We start from the raw sequence: 15,542 nt of genomic DNA on the forward strand, positions 1-15,542 counted from the left end.
GCTACTGTTCATGCCGCCTCTACCCTGCCGTAATGGTCACTTTCAAGTGCTCTTAAGAGTGTGCCATTTGACACACTTCTGATTATGTCCTCACAAATGACAGTTGAAGATATTGCAATTCCTGCTATTGACCATAGAAAATCCATCTAGACTGCCATTTTTTACTCGTTGCAGTATATATCTCATCTCAACCTTTTCTTTTCTTTCCGTCTTCAGTTCCAGAAACAAGGAAAAGATGTGGAGAAGGTTAAGCAAAGACTTGCTGAGATCGCCAATTACGTGGACAAGGTATTAAATGCCATTCTTCACTCAAATGAATAGGAACCCTTGATTAGAAGTCTAAAATAGAGGCCTGATTGTCAGAGATGAATGTAGGACTGCTGAGGTAAAGGACAAGCTTTTAAATGAGAGAAAGATGAGTATTTTTAGGTTTATAAGTTGACTTATGTCCAAACAGATATATGGATGGATTTATGTGTCTCTTTGTCAGTAGATGTAAGGGGCCAAGTTCATGAAAGAATAGAGAGTTTGATATTATGTGTTCTCTCAGTTTTACAGAGTACTTAACATTCGTGTAGCTCTGGTGGGACTGGAGGTGTGGAGTGATGCCGATAAGTGTGCAGTTACCCAAGACCCATTCACAACCTTGCATGAGTTTTTGGACTGGAGAAAACTTAAACTGCTGCCGCAGCGGCCACATGATAACGCCCAACTTATTAGGTATCAAATTAATACTTTTATTCAGCAAGGATGCATTCAATTGTTAAAAAGGACAGTAAAGACATTTATAATGTACATATTTCTATTTCAAATATTCTATCAATCAAAGAATCCTAAAAAAAAAATCTGCGTACCCAAATCAGGTTATAGGGGACGCAATGCATAACCAGTCAGGCTATTATCTAAAAAAGGAAAGCATTATCATACAGTAGTATGTTGTTACAAGATCTTTGCATGTTTAATTCAGCAAGTGCCATAGCATGGTAAAATGTTATTCTAAACATAGCCTATTTAGTCTTAGTCTTATTATTTGGCTTATACATTTAATCTCATTTTCATTCTCCTATGGCAGTGGGGTGTACTTCCAAGGCACCACAATAGGCATGGCTCCCATCATGAGTATGTGTACCGCTGAGCAGTCAGGAGGCATTGTCATGGTGAGAAATCAATCATTACACACTCTCTGTCCCATAATTAGCACATTCACACTGTGCTGCTCAACCATCCTGCTGTTTTAAAAACTTTCATGATTTAAAACCATTGAAATTTAATGGGAGTGTTCACCCCAAAATTAAATTCTGTTATTATGCCGTTCACCCTCACACTTGGTACATACTTTTTCCCATGGGGGACTAGAGGCCCATTCAAACCAAAGACGATAACTATAATAATGCTATAGATTTACTTCTATAAATTGGTCTAAATCGCACCAAAGCATAAAGAATAGCACCACACAAGAAACTATACAGTTGAAATCACTTTCAGAACGATTTTTGAGGCTGATGAGCTATAAGAACATTGACAGCCAATCAGAATCCATCCTGCTTTAAAGAGCTTGAGCATTAACTGCGCTAGACGACATAACTGAGAATCAACAGAACGATATTGTCCCCTGGTGTGGACATTAATAGTGATCATTATAGTTATCTTTATAGTTATCGTTCTCTGTCTGAATGGGCCTGTAAGCTTAAAATTGCTAAAGGACTTTTGAGGCTTTAAAGCCTCAGTCCCATTCAGTGTGTGTGTTCCAGAAAGAAAGTCATATGTGCTTAGAATATGCTTTCATTTTAGGGTGAATCATTCCTTTATGGTATAGGTTGTATCCCACGCAGCCCAGATATATTAAATTTTGTTTGTTTTTAATTTCAGAATCTTTCAACTGATCAATAGACACTGATCTTGGTTGTTTGCCCAGAACTGACCATCAGTAGATCATCAGTACTACTGTTTTTTTTTTTTTGTTTTTTTTTTTAGCTGAAGTCATTCACTTTTTCTTCATGGTTTTTGCCTTGGCAGGCTAGACTGTCTATTAGATAGAGGAAGCAAAGGTGTAGTGACTCAAAAGAAACTAAATCCCTCTGTCTTTTTGTCATGTTTCTCCTTTAAGACCCTCCACCCATTCCTGCTCTTTTGGTGTGTTTTCTTTTGAAAGGCAGTGTTTTGCAGTAAAACTACTAATGAAATGCTAATCACTGCCTCAAAGGGATACACAAGTTTTTGAGCCGTTTCCGCTCTACATCCTAAGCTCCTCCCGTTTATGCAATCCACTTCCGTTTTGGCGGGTTGGTTATGCTACCTAGCTCCGTTGTGCCGACAAAGCACTGATATCGTAGTGACAAAGAGGATAACAATTAACTTACAACATGAATAAAAGTGGTTCGGGAACGACGTGTGCGGTAGTTGGTTGCAAAAACTCGCGAAAGCACCTGAACGAGTGGTTAGATAGAGAGTGTTACGACCACAAACCAGCTACGAAGAGGCAATGTCCATGCGCTCCATTGTTTACATTTTTTCGCAAGCCTGATACCGACTCGGAATCAAGGACCTGGCTGAAGGCATTAAATCTAAAGAAACCACCCCGCACCGTTTATGTTTGTTCCTATCACTTTGTTGACCAAAAACCAACCAAGGATAATCCTTTCCCAGAGTTGTGGTTGGGATACAATCGTCCTCCCCAGCCAAAGAGGCGTCAACTCACTGGCTAGGCTCTACATTTGCTTTTAGATAAATAAGTGATCATGTTTGTATGACATAACACAACCGACTTTGTTGCTGTGCAGATATTGGTATGCCTCGGAGGCTTTCAGATTGTCCATTGCTTTTTCATCTATTGCCATGGAGTGCATGAAGTAGGAGCAAATATTACTGTACGTTATCCTGGGCCACGTCGTCATGTTATCCTCCCAGTTCTGTACTGAATTCGGGTGGGGGATAGTAACGCCATCTCCAGTCAAAGTAGTGGAACCGTGTTCCCAAGCTAGCATCTTAATAGCTGTGTTTACACCGGCAGACGCTGTGCAAACCACTTCCGGCGGAAATTAATTGCATATGTGTAGCGTTATGGCGGCGCCCACAATTTGCCGCGTAAACTTGTGTATAGTTCACCCAAAAATGAAACTTAGCCTATTATTTACTTACCCTCAAGTCATACTAGGTGTATTTGACATTCGACTTTCAGACAAATACAATCAGAGTTATATTAAAAAATGACCTGGCTCTTCCAATGGCAGAGAATGGCCATTTCCAAGTCCATAAAAGTGCATCCATCCATCATAAAATCCCACTTATGCGAGTAACGCTATGTACTGCTGATATTTACGCTACACCATGACGCACAACCTACTGCCGACGTCACAAGTTGCGTAAGTTACGCTTTAGGTGTAAGTAGACTGCGTATGGCCGTTTGCAACGTGTTAAATATGAATATTTTTCTTACACAAATGAACACCCCCGCAGCCGTTTGGAGCACTTTTATGATGGATAAATGCACTTTTATGGACCTCAAAACAGAAACAGCCATTCACTTACATTATAAAGCTTGGAAGAGCCAGGTATTTTTTTAATACAGTATAACTCCGATTGTATTCGTGTGAAAGAAAAATGTCATATGACTAGGGTGAGTAAATAATGGGTTAATTTAAATTTTTGGGTGAAGTATCCCTTTAATGGATTTTGAAAGAATATACAGTACCTATCAAAAGTTTGGAAACTTTTTATATATATATATTTTTTTTTTTTTGAAAGAAGTTTCTTATGCTTACCAAGATTGCTCTTATTTCACCAAAAATAAAGTTAAACAGTAATATTTTGAAATATTATTACAATTTAAAAGAACTGTTTTTAAAATATATTTTTAAAATGTAATTTATTCCTGTAATGCAAAGCTGAATTTTCAGCATCACTACTCGAGTCTTCAATGTCACATGATCCCTCAATTTTTTTTTTAAACATTTGTTAATATTATCAATGTTGAAAACAAAATAGATTTATATGTATTAAATTCTTTAATAACAGCTTTTTTCATCACAGGAATAAAATACATTAGAAAATATTTTCAAACAGAAAACAGTTCTTTTAATTTGTATTAATATTTTGCAATATTACTGTTTTTACTGTATTTTTTAAATCAAATAAATGCAGCCATTATGAGCAAGATACTTATTTCAAAAACATTTAAAAAATTGTAAGTATGGTGTACTGTACGGTGCAATGCAACTGCAGAGAGGCTGTTTATGTTTTTGTAGAGGATGATATTTTAGCACATTGTACCTTTAAGTGTGAAAATTTGTCAAATTAATCCATATGCATTTCAGCTCTATAAGGTCATCCAAGTTTAGTTTACTTTCTCTTAACCACCCAGAGGCTGTCTGTCAGTCAATGCATACTACCCATGCAGCCATTACTTGCTGCTTTGCTGCTGTATGACTAAATAACACACATTTACATTTTTATTAGTCTAGATCTATCATCCATGGCACTATAACAAACAGTCTCTCTTAAATAGGGCCTCGCAGAGATGAAGTCATTAGCCATAGGTCTGAGTTACAAACTATTTTAGTGGTGAATGATAAATGATTTCCATTAAGTTCTTAAAGGGACAGTTCAACCAAAGAGGAAAATGATGTCATCAATTACTCATCTTGTTCCTTTTCCATACAATAAAAGTGAAAGGGTCACCAGGGGCTGTATGTAAAGCACTATCATCTAGAACAAATAGACTATTTCTGCAGTTCTGGTTTCTGTTCATGTATTACTTTTACTTCATTTGTATGAAAAACAGCTGCATGAACATTCTGCCAAATTGCTCTGTTTGTGTGTTCTGTGGCATGAGGGTGTGTAAATGATGACAAAATTTTCATTTTTTGGAAGAGTATTCCTTCAAGTTACTTAAAATCAACATATCCATTAAAGAGAGAAAGAGAATGAGAGAGAGGGGGGAGACCTGGAAAAGAAGAAGAAAAGAGGTTTGATTTAGGAAAAGACACACTGTACACTGACTGATGTATTTCTGTATTGGCTTCAATGGTTTCAAAGTCTTTTGCGTCTCCCCATGCACTAACATACAAACAGAGACTAAAAATGAATCCTGCAGTGAATTAAATCTTGTACCATGTTATTAGACTGCTCGGCTTAAAAGGTCTTCAAAATCCTGTGTGTTAACTCACATATTGTCTAAGAAGATTCGAGTGAAACAATATGACCTTTGGACAAACCATAATGGGCCCTTCTTTCATGATTTTAGGAATCCAGAAGTTGGGAATTTCTTTGATAGGAGATACCCTACAAAATCTGGAACTAACTTCACAGAAGCACAAGAGCCCTTAAATATGGCTCTTACCACTAAAGAGACATGTTCTCAATGTGGCAGCTTGGTAGTGGCTTCTTGGAATAGTTCAGTCTGGATTTCCCACGGCATTAACCACTGTATTAGTCTGCGATTATGCTCAGAGAGGGGCAAGTCAATCATTCTCAGAATATACGGTCATCAGTGGCACCCTATAGATCTTGAATAAATGAAATGAGGCAAAGAAATATCACCCGTTGGCATCGAAAGTTAAGATGAGCCTGTCATGTTCCTTGCCCTGTAATCAAGGCAGGAAATAGCATTTTGATGTACAGTGAAATGGAAAAAAGGCAGTCAGGGTATAGTTATGTGAAAAGATGGCAGCTAATCTAAGGGGGAAAAAAAAATCTGTTTCTGGGTTATAAGAGGTGGTTCGCTGGTAACCAGGTCACGTTCGTGAGGCAGCAGGGGAGGTTTTCTTCACCTCAGCTGAAATGGATAGCGCTGAAGCTCTGCTTTGTTCTCTGTGAACAGATGATGAGGAGAGCCGAAGAACACAGGAAGCAGAATAACAGCAGTGATGATTATATGTGTGTTTTATGGCAAGGTTGAAAGAGTTTTTAAAAGAGTGAGTTTGAAAGAGAAATGATAAAAATTCACGGGAGCATCTACAGCCCTTCAAGACATTTAATAACAGCTGTCTGCTGGTCCTTTCACGTGTCATACATTTTTAATCAGCTATTACAGGATTTTTTTTTTCAGTCTTGACTCTTGTATGAAGAAAGCCCCAACATGAAGATTAATTAAACATTAATATTGTGGTATACCAGTAAGCATTGAATAAACATGAACTTTGAACTTTGGCACTGTTCATTTTTCTAGCACATTTGTAATTTATAAAAGTGCTGATCTGACAGCCTTATTTTAATTTTGCAAAAAAATAAATAAATAAAAAATGAGCGCCGCCATGCAGTTGCTAAGATGTTCAGAGTGGTCTCTAGGGTGGTCCGTGTTGTCCTGCAATTCTGGTCCCTAGACATGGCTCCAATACCTCCTTCATCCCTCGTTTGCCCATTCTTTATATAAGCGAAATCCATGCATTTCAATAGAAGCCTATGCAATCTAGAATTTTTCGTGAGACTGAAAGATTTTCCCACAACAGGTTCAAGTTGGTCAAGCGAATTCGGCCCATTGACCCAACAAACCCAACACTATTGATAATAGCCAATGAACCTTTGTTGCTTGTGAAATTTCATGAAAATTTCGCTACTGTTTCCGCACCTTAAGTTTACATTTACATTTTACATTTATTCATTATGCAAAGATATGTCAGAGGTCGCACACCTCTGGAGCAACTAGGGATTAAGTGTCTTGCTCAGGGACACATTGGTGTCTCACAGTGGATTCGAACCGGGGTCTCTCACACCAAAGGCATGTGTCTTGTCCACTGCGCCATCACCACCCAAGTTTACAATGTACATCAATACAAGACACAGATACAAACAGCACAAACTGGTTTAAGATATGTTACGACATTGTGTTGTTTCCTATAGGATCATTCGGACAATCCTCTGGGAGCTGCTGTGACTTTGGCCCATGAGTTGGGCCATAACTTTGGAATGAACCACGACACACCAGAGCGAGGATGCGGCTGTAGGATGACTGTAGATCGTGGCGGGTGCATCATGACCCCCTCTACAGGGTGAGTATGTGCTTAGGAAACATGTTGATTACAGAGTTATCCAACCAGGTTTTACCACTTGACAAACCACTGTGAGTGAATGTTTGAACAGATCAAGATCTAACAAATCCTTGATAATCTCCTCTGAGTGGAGTAACCTGTCTGGATGTGATGTACAAATGCACTGCAGACGCATCACTCTACAGCTCAATTAGTCTCCAAAGAGCCCCATTATCTGGGGAACGGGCAAATCAAGCTCTCATCATTCATGTACACAAGAGAATAATCAGCCGTTTACCTGCATCTTATTGACCAGGGGTTAATTAGCCGTGTCTTAGTGATGAATTTGCGCTAAATACCCATACATCATCACTGATGTGAGGCTTGTCTCGGATTGAAACTCAAAAACGTGTAGATAGGTGGAAGGCTAGCTTTGTCCACGCTGAAATTTGGATTTCAGAGATTCAGTCGTCGTCTGGCTTCTCGTGATAACACGCTTGCCGGTAATGGTTTTCAGCATGTGACTGGTCTCGAACATGGGTAAACACGAGGTTGATAAGGTGAGGCTGGCACATAATGGGAAATTTTTCTCCTTACACTTACAGCAGTTTGCCTTATCAGACGATGAAGCAGAGAGGCAGTTGGGATGGAGTCTTTAGATGTAGTATTGGAGTACTGGAATGGACTGAATGTGAAATGTGACGTTCTGTGGCCAGGTTGTTTCGAGCCAATCACTTGAGACGTAAATGTCATGTGACTAATCAGTTTGGAATGGCAGGGCAATTGCAATGTCAGCATGACAACACTGATTTGCTGATGGCAATGAGTAAGATGTGACATTAAAGTTCTTTTCACACTTTTCTTAAGAGTCAGCACGCTTTTTTCACTGTAATGAAATATTTAATTTAATTTTACTATACAGAACAACTTATTCAAATATGCTATTTATTATGTCTCAAATCTACCTGCAAGGGGGACCATGCTAACCAGAGAACCCTTTTGGTATAAATAAACTGGTTCATTCTCTACTCGTATGCGTTGTTACACTTTGTACACTGCCTTTCAAAAAAAAAAAAATTGTTATTGAAAATACTGTTACAATTTAAAGTAACTGTTTTTGATTTCATTATATATTTAAAATGTAATTTCTTCCTGTGATGGCAAAGCTGAATTTACTCCAGTCATTAGTGTCACATGATCCTCCAGAAATCATTCTAATATGCTGATGTAATGCTCAAGAAACATGTCTTGTTATTATCAATGTTGAAAACAGTTAGTGAACAGAAACCATGCGACATTTTTTTCAGGATTCTTTGATGAAACAGTATTTGTTTTACATACAAATATTTCTACTGTCGCTTTTTTAAAACTAAGGACGTTTTTTTTTTTTTTTTTAGATGTGAATTACTGAGCCAGTACCTCATAATTCTGTTTAAAATACACAATCATTAATCTATTTTTTTTTTTAAATCTTTTTCAGTCTTAAAATGCAATGTTCTTGGTGTGTGAGACTCACATTAACTTCTGGTATTTTTGAAATATTCCTGGATCAGACTTATGGCACTCGCCTAGTTTTTTTCAGCCTTCGGTCGAAACTAAGCTGCAGTTTGCTGTTTCTGAAATATTGCATGTCAGTCACTAGTAATCATCTGTCCACTCTCAGCTGTGACCGGTTTTCAATCTCTCTGCTGTGCATGTCTTATCTCATAGTGGGGATACTTTTGTTGGACCGCTGCTCGACCCTGGATCGCGGCCATAACAAACAGCACAACCCTATTCTCCCATTATGTGTTATTATGACAACAAGACAACATGCTGTGGGCTTTTTAAAGCTACCTCAGGGGAAGGGGGGATTCACGAGAGGTGGTTTTTGTCGTCTATTTTAGCTGCAGGTCCTGAGGAGAGGTTGACATCATTTTTACTTTAAATATTCATAGGTCCAAATTCTTCAGCAGCGCAATGGATGAATACTTAAAAAGACGTGGCGCTTCTGCAAAAAGAAGGTGCTTTTAAAAGAACGTTGGAGTGCCAAAGCTTGTCGCCACCTTTCAAAATAACCCCTCACACATCGTTCAGTGCAGCGTCATTCGGGGTTTTGAGGTCACGGTTTAGAGTTTGGCGTCCACCTTTTATAGGTTCATGTGGGGTTCGTGTAAGTCAAAGGGTTTGTTTTGTATTTCAATTCCACTTCAATTCAACTTTATTCCGGAGTCTTGGCCCAATATAGATACAAGACACACACACACACCAAATAAAAACAACAATTAAATAGGCATTTTAAAAACACAGCTGTACCAGTGCCTTGACAGCTTGGACTGGTATTGTTTTTTTGGCTGTTCACATGAATTTGTTGTATCAGAGAAGCTATGTACTATTGCAGAGTCAGGAAAATGTTGGCCTATTTTTTACTTCCCATGGGAGAAACACAGGCTTCCTTAGTTTATTCAACCCTAAAGGCTGAAACTCACGGACACAAGCGGTCTCAATGACACAAACCACATATGTATAGACAAAAAAAATCTATTTCTTAATGTTTTTGTCTTATTTTAAGGATTTTTTTAAATATATATATTTACTAACGAACTAGATCAGTTTACTAATGGAATAAGAACTGCTAAACATATTGAAATTTAAAAGATTAGACTCAAACATTTAAAAGAAATGAATACTCGTATTCAGCAAGGATGGATTATTTTGATCAAAAGGAAAGATATTTATAATGTTTAAAAGACTTATAATTCAAATAAATGCGGTTCTTTTGAACTTTCCATTCATCAAAGAATTCTGAAAAAAATGTATCAACGTTCCCACAAAAAAAACAGCACAACAGTTTTCAACATTTATAATAATACAATTTTTTTTCCCAGCAAATCAATATATTAGAATGATTTCTGAAGGATCATGTGACACTAAAAATTGTCTCCTTTGCCATCACAGGAATACATTATATTTAACCCGAAAACAGTTGTTTTAAATTATAAAATATTTCACAATATTACTGTTTTACTGTATTTTGGATCAATAAATGCAGGCTTAGTAAGACATTTATTTTTTACTAACCTCACATTTTCTGACCAGTATATATTGATTAATTAGCTTTATATATTTGATCTCATTGGAAAAGTAATTTTTTTCTTGTTTTAAAAATAATTCTCACTGAATTTATGCTAAATGCATAAATGTATATTTTGTTTATGCTTAAAAATACTTAATATGTAGTTATCAATGTGTAAAATACTAAGAAATGTTAAAAACAAATGAACCTTAAACTTAATATAAGCTATATTATGTGGAAACAAAAAATCTAAATATGCTTAAAGGTCCATTTTAAGGACTAGATCATTTTAAGAGATCAATACTATTTAAGAAAAGGGTTATTTGCAGTTAAAAATAAACATGACGATTCAGATAATAATAAAAAAGAATTTCATGTGTTTGATCCTTTGTCTCAATGCTGTTTTCACCGGCTAAATAAACCTTCTGTAAGTCTGCCTTAAAAAAGCACACATTCTGGCTCTGATTTATTCAGTTCCTCAAAACCCTTTTCCTGCTATTACTAGATTTGTCACTGTTACTCTGCAATGATCTATTTTAAAGTTCAAACATGAGAAATTCATGATCATGCATGCTGCGTTCTCTCGCTCTCTCTCTCTCTCTCTCTCTCTCTCTCTCTCTCTCTTTGACAGTTTTTGTGAGCTCTGTCTTAGCTGCAGCGTCGAACGAACAATAACTGGGAGATTCAGAGCTGGAAACTCAGCAGAAAAACAATTGCAAATGAGACTGAATAAGACGATCTGACAGACAGGACAAACAGACAAAACAAAGAAAGATGGAGGGACAAAAATAGAAATTAAGAACTAACGTAGATCTGCTTCAAATCATGCTGAAGCATAAACAGGAAGTTATTGTCGGCTTCTTAATGTTTTTCAGCCAAATACAATAGCCAGCATGCGTGCCAAACAACAGTATAAGGAAGAAATAAGGCACTAGTTTGAAAATGAATAGAAGAAATTGCAATGGTGAATGCTATGGCGGCTGTAAGAAAAGGAAGTCAAGTTTTAGTTTAAAGAGCTAATCTCCCTTCTTTGCCTATTATTTCCATGTATAAATTCCTATGAAGTAAAACTTTTGTTATTGGGTTTCCCCATTCAGTTAGACAGGAACTGGAAATGACTGTCAGGGACGTTATCAAGGTGGACTAACTTACTCCACAAAGGCACCAAAGAACAAACACAGCGTATATCTTAGCTTGAGGTATGAAGCTATCAGCAGGGTGTTAAACATTGGGGTTTCACAAGACAGTGCTTACCTCACACAATCTCGCCCTGTATCTTCACTACAGAGCCAATGAGGGAATAACGTTTAGCCATAATATCAAGCATGTCAGATGGCCTTTTGGAAAGATGCTATCGGTTAATGGGTAACGCTTTCGCCTTTTATTGTGGTGGCCGCACACCGAATCCCAAACGGCGGTGTTATCTTCTAAATGACAGGCAGCACAATAGAGCCCGACTTCAAATCAGTTTGAGTCGCCGGAGGAGGCTGATTAAACAGACATTAATTTCCTCATTCCCCACCTATCGCTGATAACATAACAGCTCTAATAGGTCAAACTCAGAATGGGGTTTTCGAAAAAAAGTCTAGATACAAATGACTTTGAATTGCAGCTTACCACTTAGAAACAGTGCGGGCAGGTTAATTCAGTTGACCACCATGTGTGTGTGTCTTTAAAGTAGTCGATGTGTGCGAAAAGAATGAGAATGTTTTTTTAGAAGTAATGGACTCAACGCAGGCTAATTTGGAAAACTTGCCTGTGGTGTCACTGATGTTAACAAAAGGTTTTGCTGAAGCAATGTCATTTTAGCTGGCTTCTAGTCTTTGAGCTAATTTATCACGATTGTAACCGAGACCTCCGCAAGTGAACAACTTTACTACATCAGAAATCCATGCATGAAGCTAATTATGTGATGCAGATGTTCATACAGTTTTAGTTTACAAATCATGCACTATGGTGTGTTTTGTTTTCACAACTTAGTTCCATGTCAGCAACAGTTTTTAAATCAATAATCCACCATGTGATCATATTTTGTGTGAAAAGGCATAGAAGTTGGTGTTTTAATGCCATTGTGTTCCTTTCAGTGGAAACTGTAGTAATTGTACACACACAGTAGGTAAGTTCTTTGAGATTTGCAAAAATGTAGGTTTTTCCAACTTGTGTTTTCTTTTAGCAAATTGTCATGTTTCTTTTGATATCAGATGTCGTCATAGTTTGACCGAGAACTAAGCTCTTCTGATATCTCCCAAAGTGAAATTTGAACATTATTTGACGTACTGTTGAAAGATTTATGCTAACAATGACCAGAGGAACGCTTGGAGAAACAGGAATAACTCAGTAACACACAAGCTCAGCTGAAATAATACTCATCAGGTTTGTTGCTGTGTGTGTGTGAACTAGTGATGGGGACAAGACCGCCTATGCCGAGTCCGAGTCAAGACCGAGTCTTTGAAGGGTCGAGTCCGAGTCGAGATTTTGTCCCGTCGTATAAGTTTTAATATTTCTGATATTCCTGATTCCTGATGAAAAAAACAACAAGTAAGACACTCATGCCTAGATGGACTCAAGTGCACCTTAAGTACAAAGCCAGGTTCGATATTTTAAGTTGGTCACCAGTGTGTTATGTGTTGGTATCCTCAAAACATACTCGTCAACACTCCCGTTTTTCCCGGGTTTCTACCGTTTTTTTCAGGCCGTTCTTATCCCCTCATCTAACTGACGCTTTTGACCATGCGTCAACATCCGACTTTAGCGTCAATATGAGACGCAGATATATATGAGCCAGAAGGCGCCTCCTAGTGGTCTAACCCTACACCACACCTAACTGACGCAAAAGGGTTCCATGTGCGTCGGATTTAGACGCATGGTCAAAAGTGTAAGCTAGATGACGCCCTAGGATGAGAATGCGTTGGTTTTTTTAGCCCCATCTCCCAGACCCCTCCAGGTTTGTTATTTCTCCCGGGTAACTCCCTTAATTTGCATGGCCCAAACTCCTTTATGAATAATCGGACTAATACGTTTGTCTAATGTTGACCAGTTGCCAGATCTTGTATTAATGCATTATATTCACACAATCCACACACCATCTACAATTTCAACCCGTTTGTCATCTCAACCTGGCAACCAGTTGCGCAGTCGCGGGAAAGCTCAACCCGAAAGCGAGCAAATTTTGCTTTTCATTTCATTTTTTAATTAACTTTTTTTTAACCCACTTATCTACTGTAACTCCTGCCCGGAAATTTAAAGATCTCTAAAACACAGCAGGTGCACTGGTCTCAGATCAGGGGTGCCAACAAGCACAAGTGAGTTATTGGTTTTCTGCAAACACTTCAACATTGCTTTGTTTCATAAATATATCAAAATGTTTAAGCATGCTCGTTTTGGAGAGGACAGCAGGCGTGTAATTTCAGAATAATTTACATCGTAATCAGCATCTGGTTCATTGTTGTGCTCAATCGTCTTGGAAAAGATGTGGTTTCACTTAGCAGGAGTTATAAAGCAGATGCTTAATGATGGCAGTTAAACTTTCAGATGCATGCAGATCTTTGAGTTGGAAAAATAGGCTTTGACAGGGTAGACTGCAGGAGTTTTCTGTGGATTTTTGTGCGTCTGCGGCTGTGATTAACTGGGGTAAAGAAGTAAATCGAAGTTCAAGCAGTAAGGATTTGTTGTTTGCTCAAATTTGAATCCATAAGGAGGGCTTTAGGGGTTGCACAGATACAGGGAACTGAGCAAATCGTTTGGTGAACACAAAAGTTGTGAAGGTTTAAGTGCACTCGCACACTTAACTCTGTAAATATGTTGGCTACGTGTGTTTTTATGCCTGGCAATATCTGTGGTCTGTCTAATCCTGCAGCGCTTTTGAGAGTGGACTGGCACACAAATGTCGCACTCATGCTCGTATGTGCCTTAAACCATGTCTGGGTGCCAGGCAATACAAACCAATCTGGCTTTTGCTTGCACAATTCTTCACCACGCCAAGTCCGCTTAACCCACTTGACCTGATGCCAAACTCTGCCCGCTTACCCACCGCCATTCAAAGCTCTCCATCTCCAGTGCCAATCCCTTTTTTAAACCAAAGTCCTTTCCGCTGTCACATTACTATTCTAGCCCTCGCTCCTGCGAACGGCTCATTGCACAAACTACAGCTCTGCTTAAATGTCATTTTTGGATCATTAGCTTTTTCTTAGAATGTTTAAGATACAGTATGTGTCGCTTCCATTTGCAAATGTCATGACTTTTACTTCCAGACGCCCCCACTGATTGGTCTCTTTCAACTGTAATCCCTTTAAAGACGGCATTAAAACTCACATGTGCTTGATTGTGCCCCAGCTTACTGCCACACTGCTGGCATCTGGGAGATTTGCAGAAGACCAGGCTTGTGGCAAATCAGTGTTTTGGGGATAAATAGCCTGTTTCTGTTTTATTGTCACTAAGCTAGCTGATGGTATTGATTTGTCTGTTTGAGAATATGCTGAAGTCTCAAGAGTTGTGTTTCTTTTGTGGCTGAATTATGATGTGTTTGCAGGTGAGAAAAGTCAAAATGAGATCTCTGAAAGTGCCCCAGTTGTGCTATTTTAAAGGTTCCTGATTTTGTTTTGAGACTCCACAACACTTTCATTTTCTCATAATATACATTTAATATTACCTCATTTCTCAAAGATTCTTTAGAAGCAGTTTCTTTTGGGAGTTTATCGTGCACTTTGATCTTTAAAACTTTGCAGACAGTTTACTTTCACAATGAGCTGCATTACACACTGCATGAAAGGTAATATACAAAAAAGCAAAACAGTGGCACTTCAATATCTTGATTGCTTGTCCTTGACCAGAGGTTTTCGAACTGTTAAACACAGTCATCAAAAGATATTATGATATTATTAGCGTTTCATCTTTAATTCTGGTTTCTAAAGACTCTTTGAAAGTCTTGTGATGAATTAATAATAATTCAACAAAATATAAGATGGAGAAAAACTGCAGGAGAATGAAGAACGAATGAATGACATTTATTTATTTTCCTGCAGATTGTCTCGAAGTCTACAGGGAAATACATAAATAAATAAGGTCAATTATTTATTCTCTTTCCTATCTATTTTTTTTTTAATTAATGAATATCATGTATTAATTCCCCTGCAGATTATACTCTTATCGTATATTGAAGTAAGGAAGGAAGGAATTATTCTCCTGCAGATTTTCTTCACCTTATTAAACAATCAATCAGATTTGCCACAATACCGAAGCATCAGAACATTTCAAAAGTCAGAGGTTAAATTACGAATTCAAACATTTCCACATTAGCTTAGCCATCCCCAATCTTTTTACTGTATGTCACCAGTTGTCTCTTTTGTGTCTAAGGAATTTGAAAAGAAACATTTGAGATAAAGTTAAATAAAAAAAAAATCATCTGAGATACTGGAACTATGAAAGCACCACTGAGAAATATATTTTAGGACAGGGTGCATTGAGGACACAGGGTAAAGTATGAGGACAGACCCAGAAAACCCCTTGCAGGAGTCCGGTCATCC

The 15,542-nt window shown here is 37.9% G+C and overlaps 1 protein-coding gene across 2 annotated transcripts in view; it reads left to right on the forward strand.

Moving 5' to 3' along the window:
- The window catches only part of adam12b (ADAM metallopeptidase domain 12b), a 76,606-nt gene that overhangs the window by 37,539 nt on the left and 23,525 nt on the right, over window positions 1–15,542 (forward strand). For both annotated transcript variants that reach the window (XM_039668305.2, XM_039668309.2), the window contains exons 8-11: window positions 217–288; window positions 551–720; window positions 1,073–1,157; window positions 6,838–6,986. In XM_039668305.2, the coding sequence (XP_039524239.2) occupies window positions 217–288; window positions 551–720; window positions 1,073–1,157; window positions 6,838–6,986 (476 nt within the window). The remainder of the gene's footprint in view (window positions 1–216; window positions 289–550; window positions 721–1,072; window positions 1,158–6,837; window positions 6,987–15,542) is intronic.

This window comes from Pimephales promelas, chromosome 15, assembly GCF_988280905.1.
Source record: "Pimephales promelas chromosome 15, fPimPro1.hap1.1, whole genome shotgun sequence".
NCBI lineage: Eukaryota > Metazoa > Chordata > Actinopteri > Cypriniformes > Leuciscidae > Pimephales > Pimephales promelas.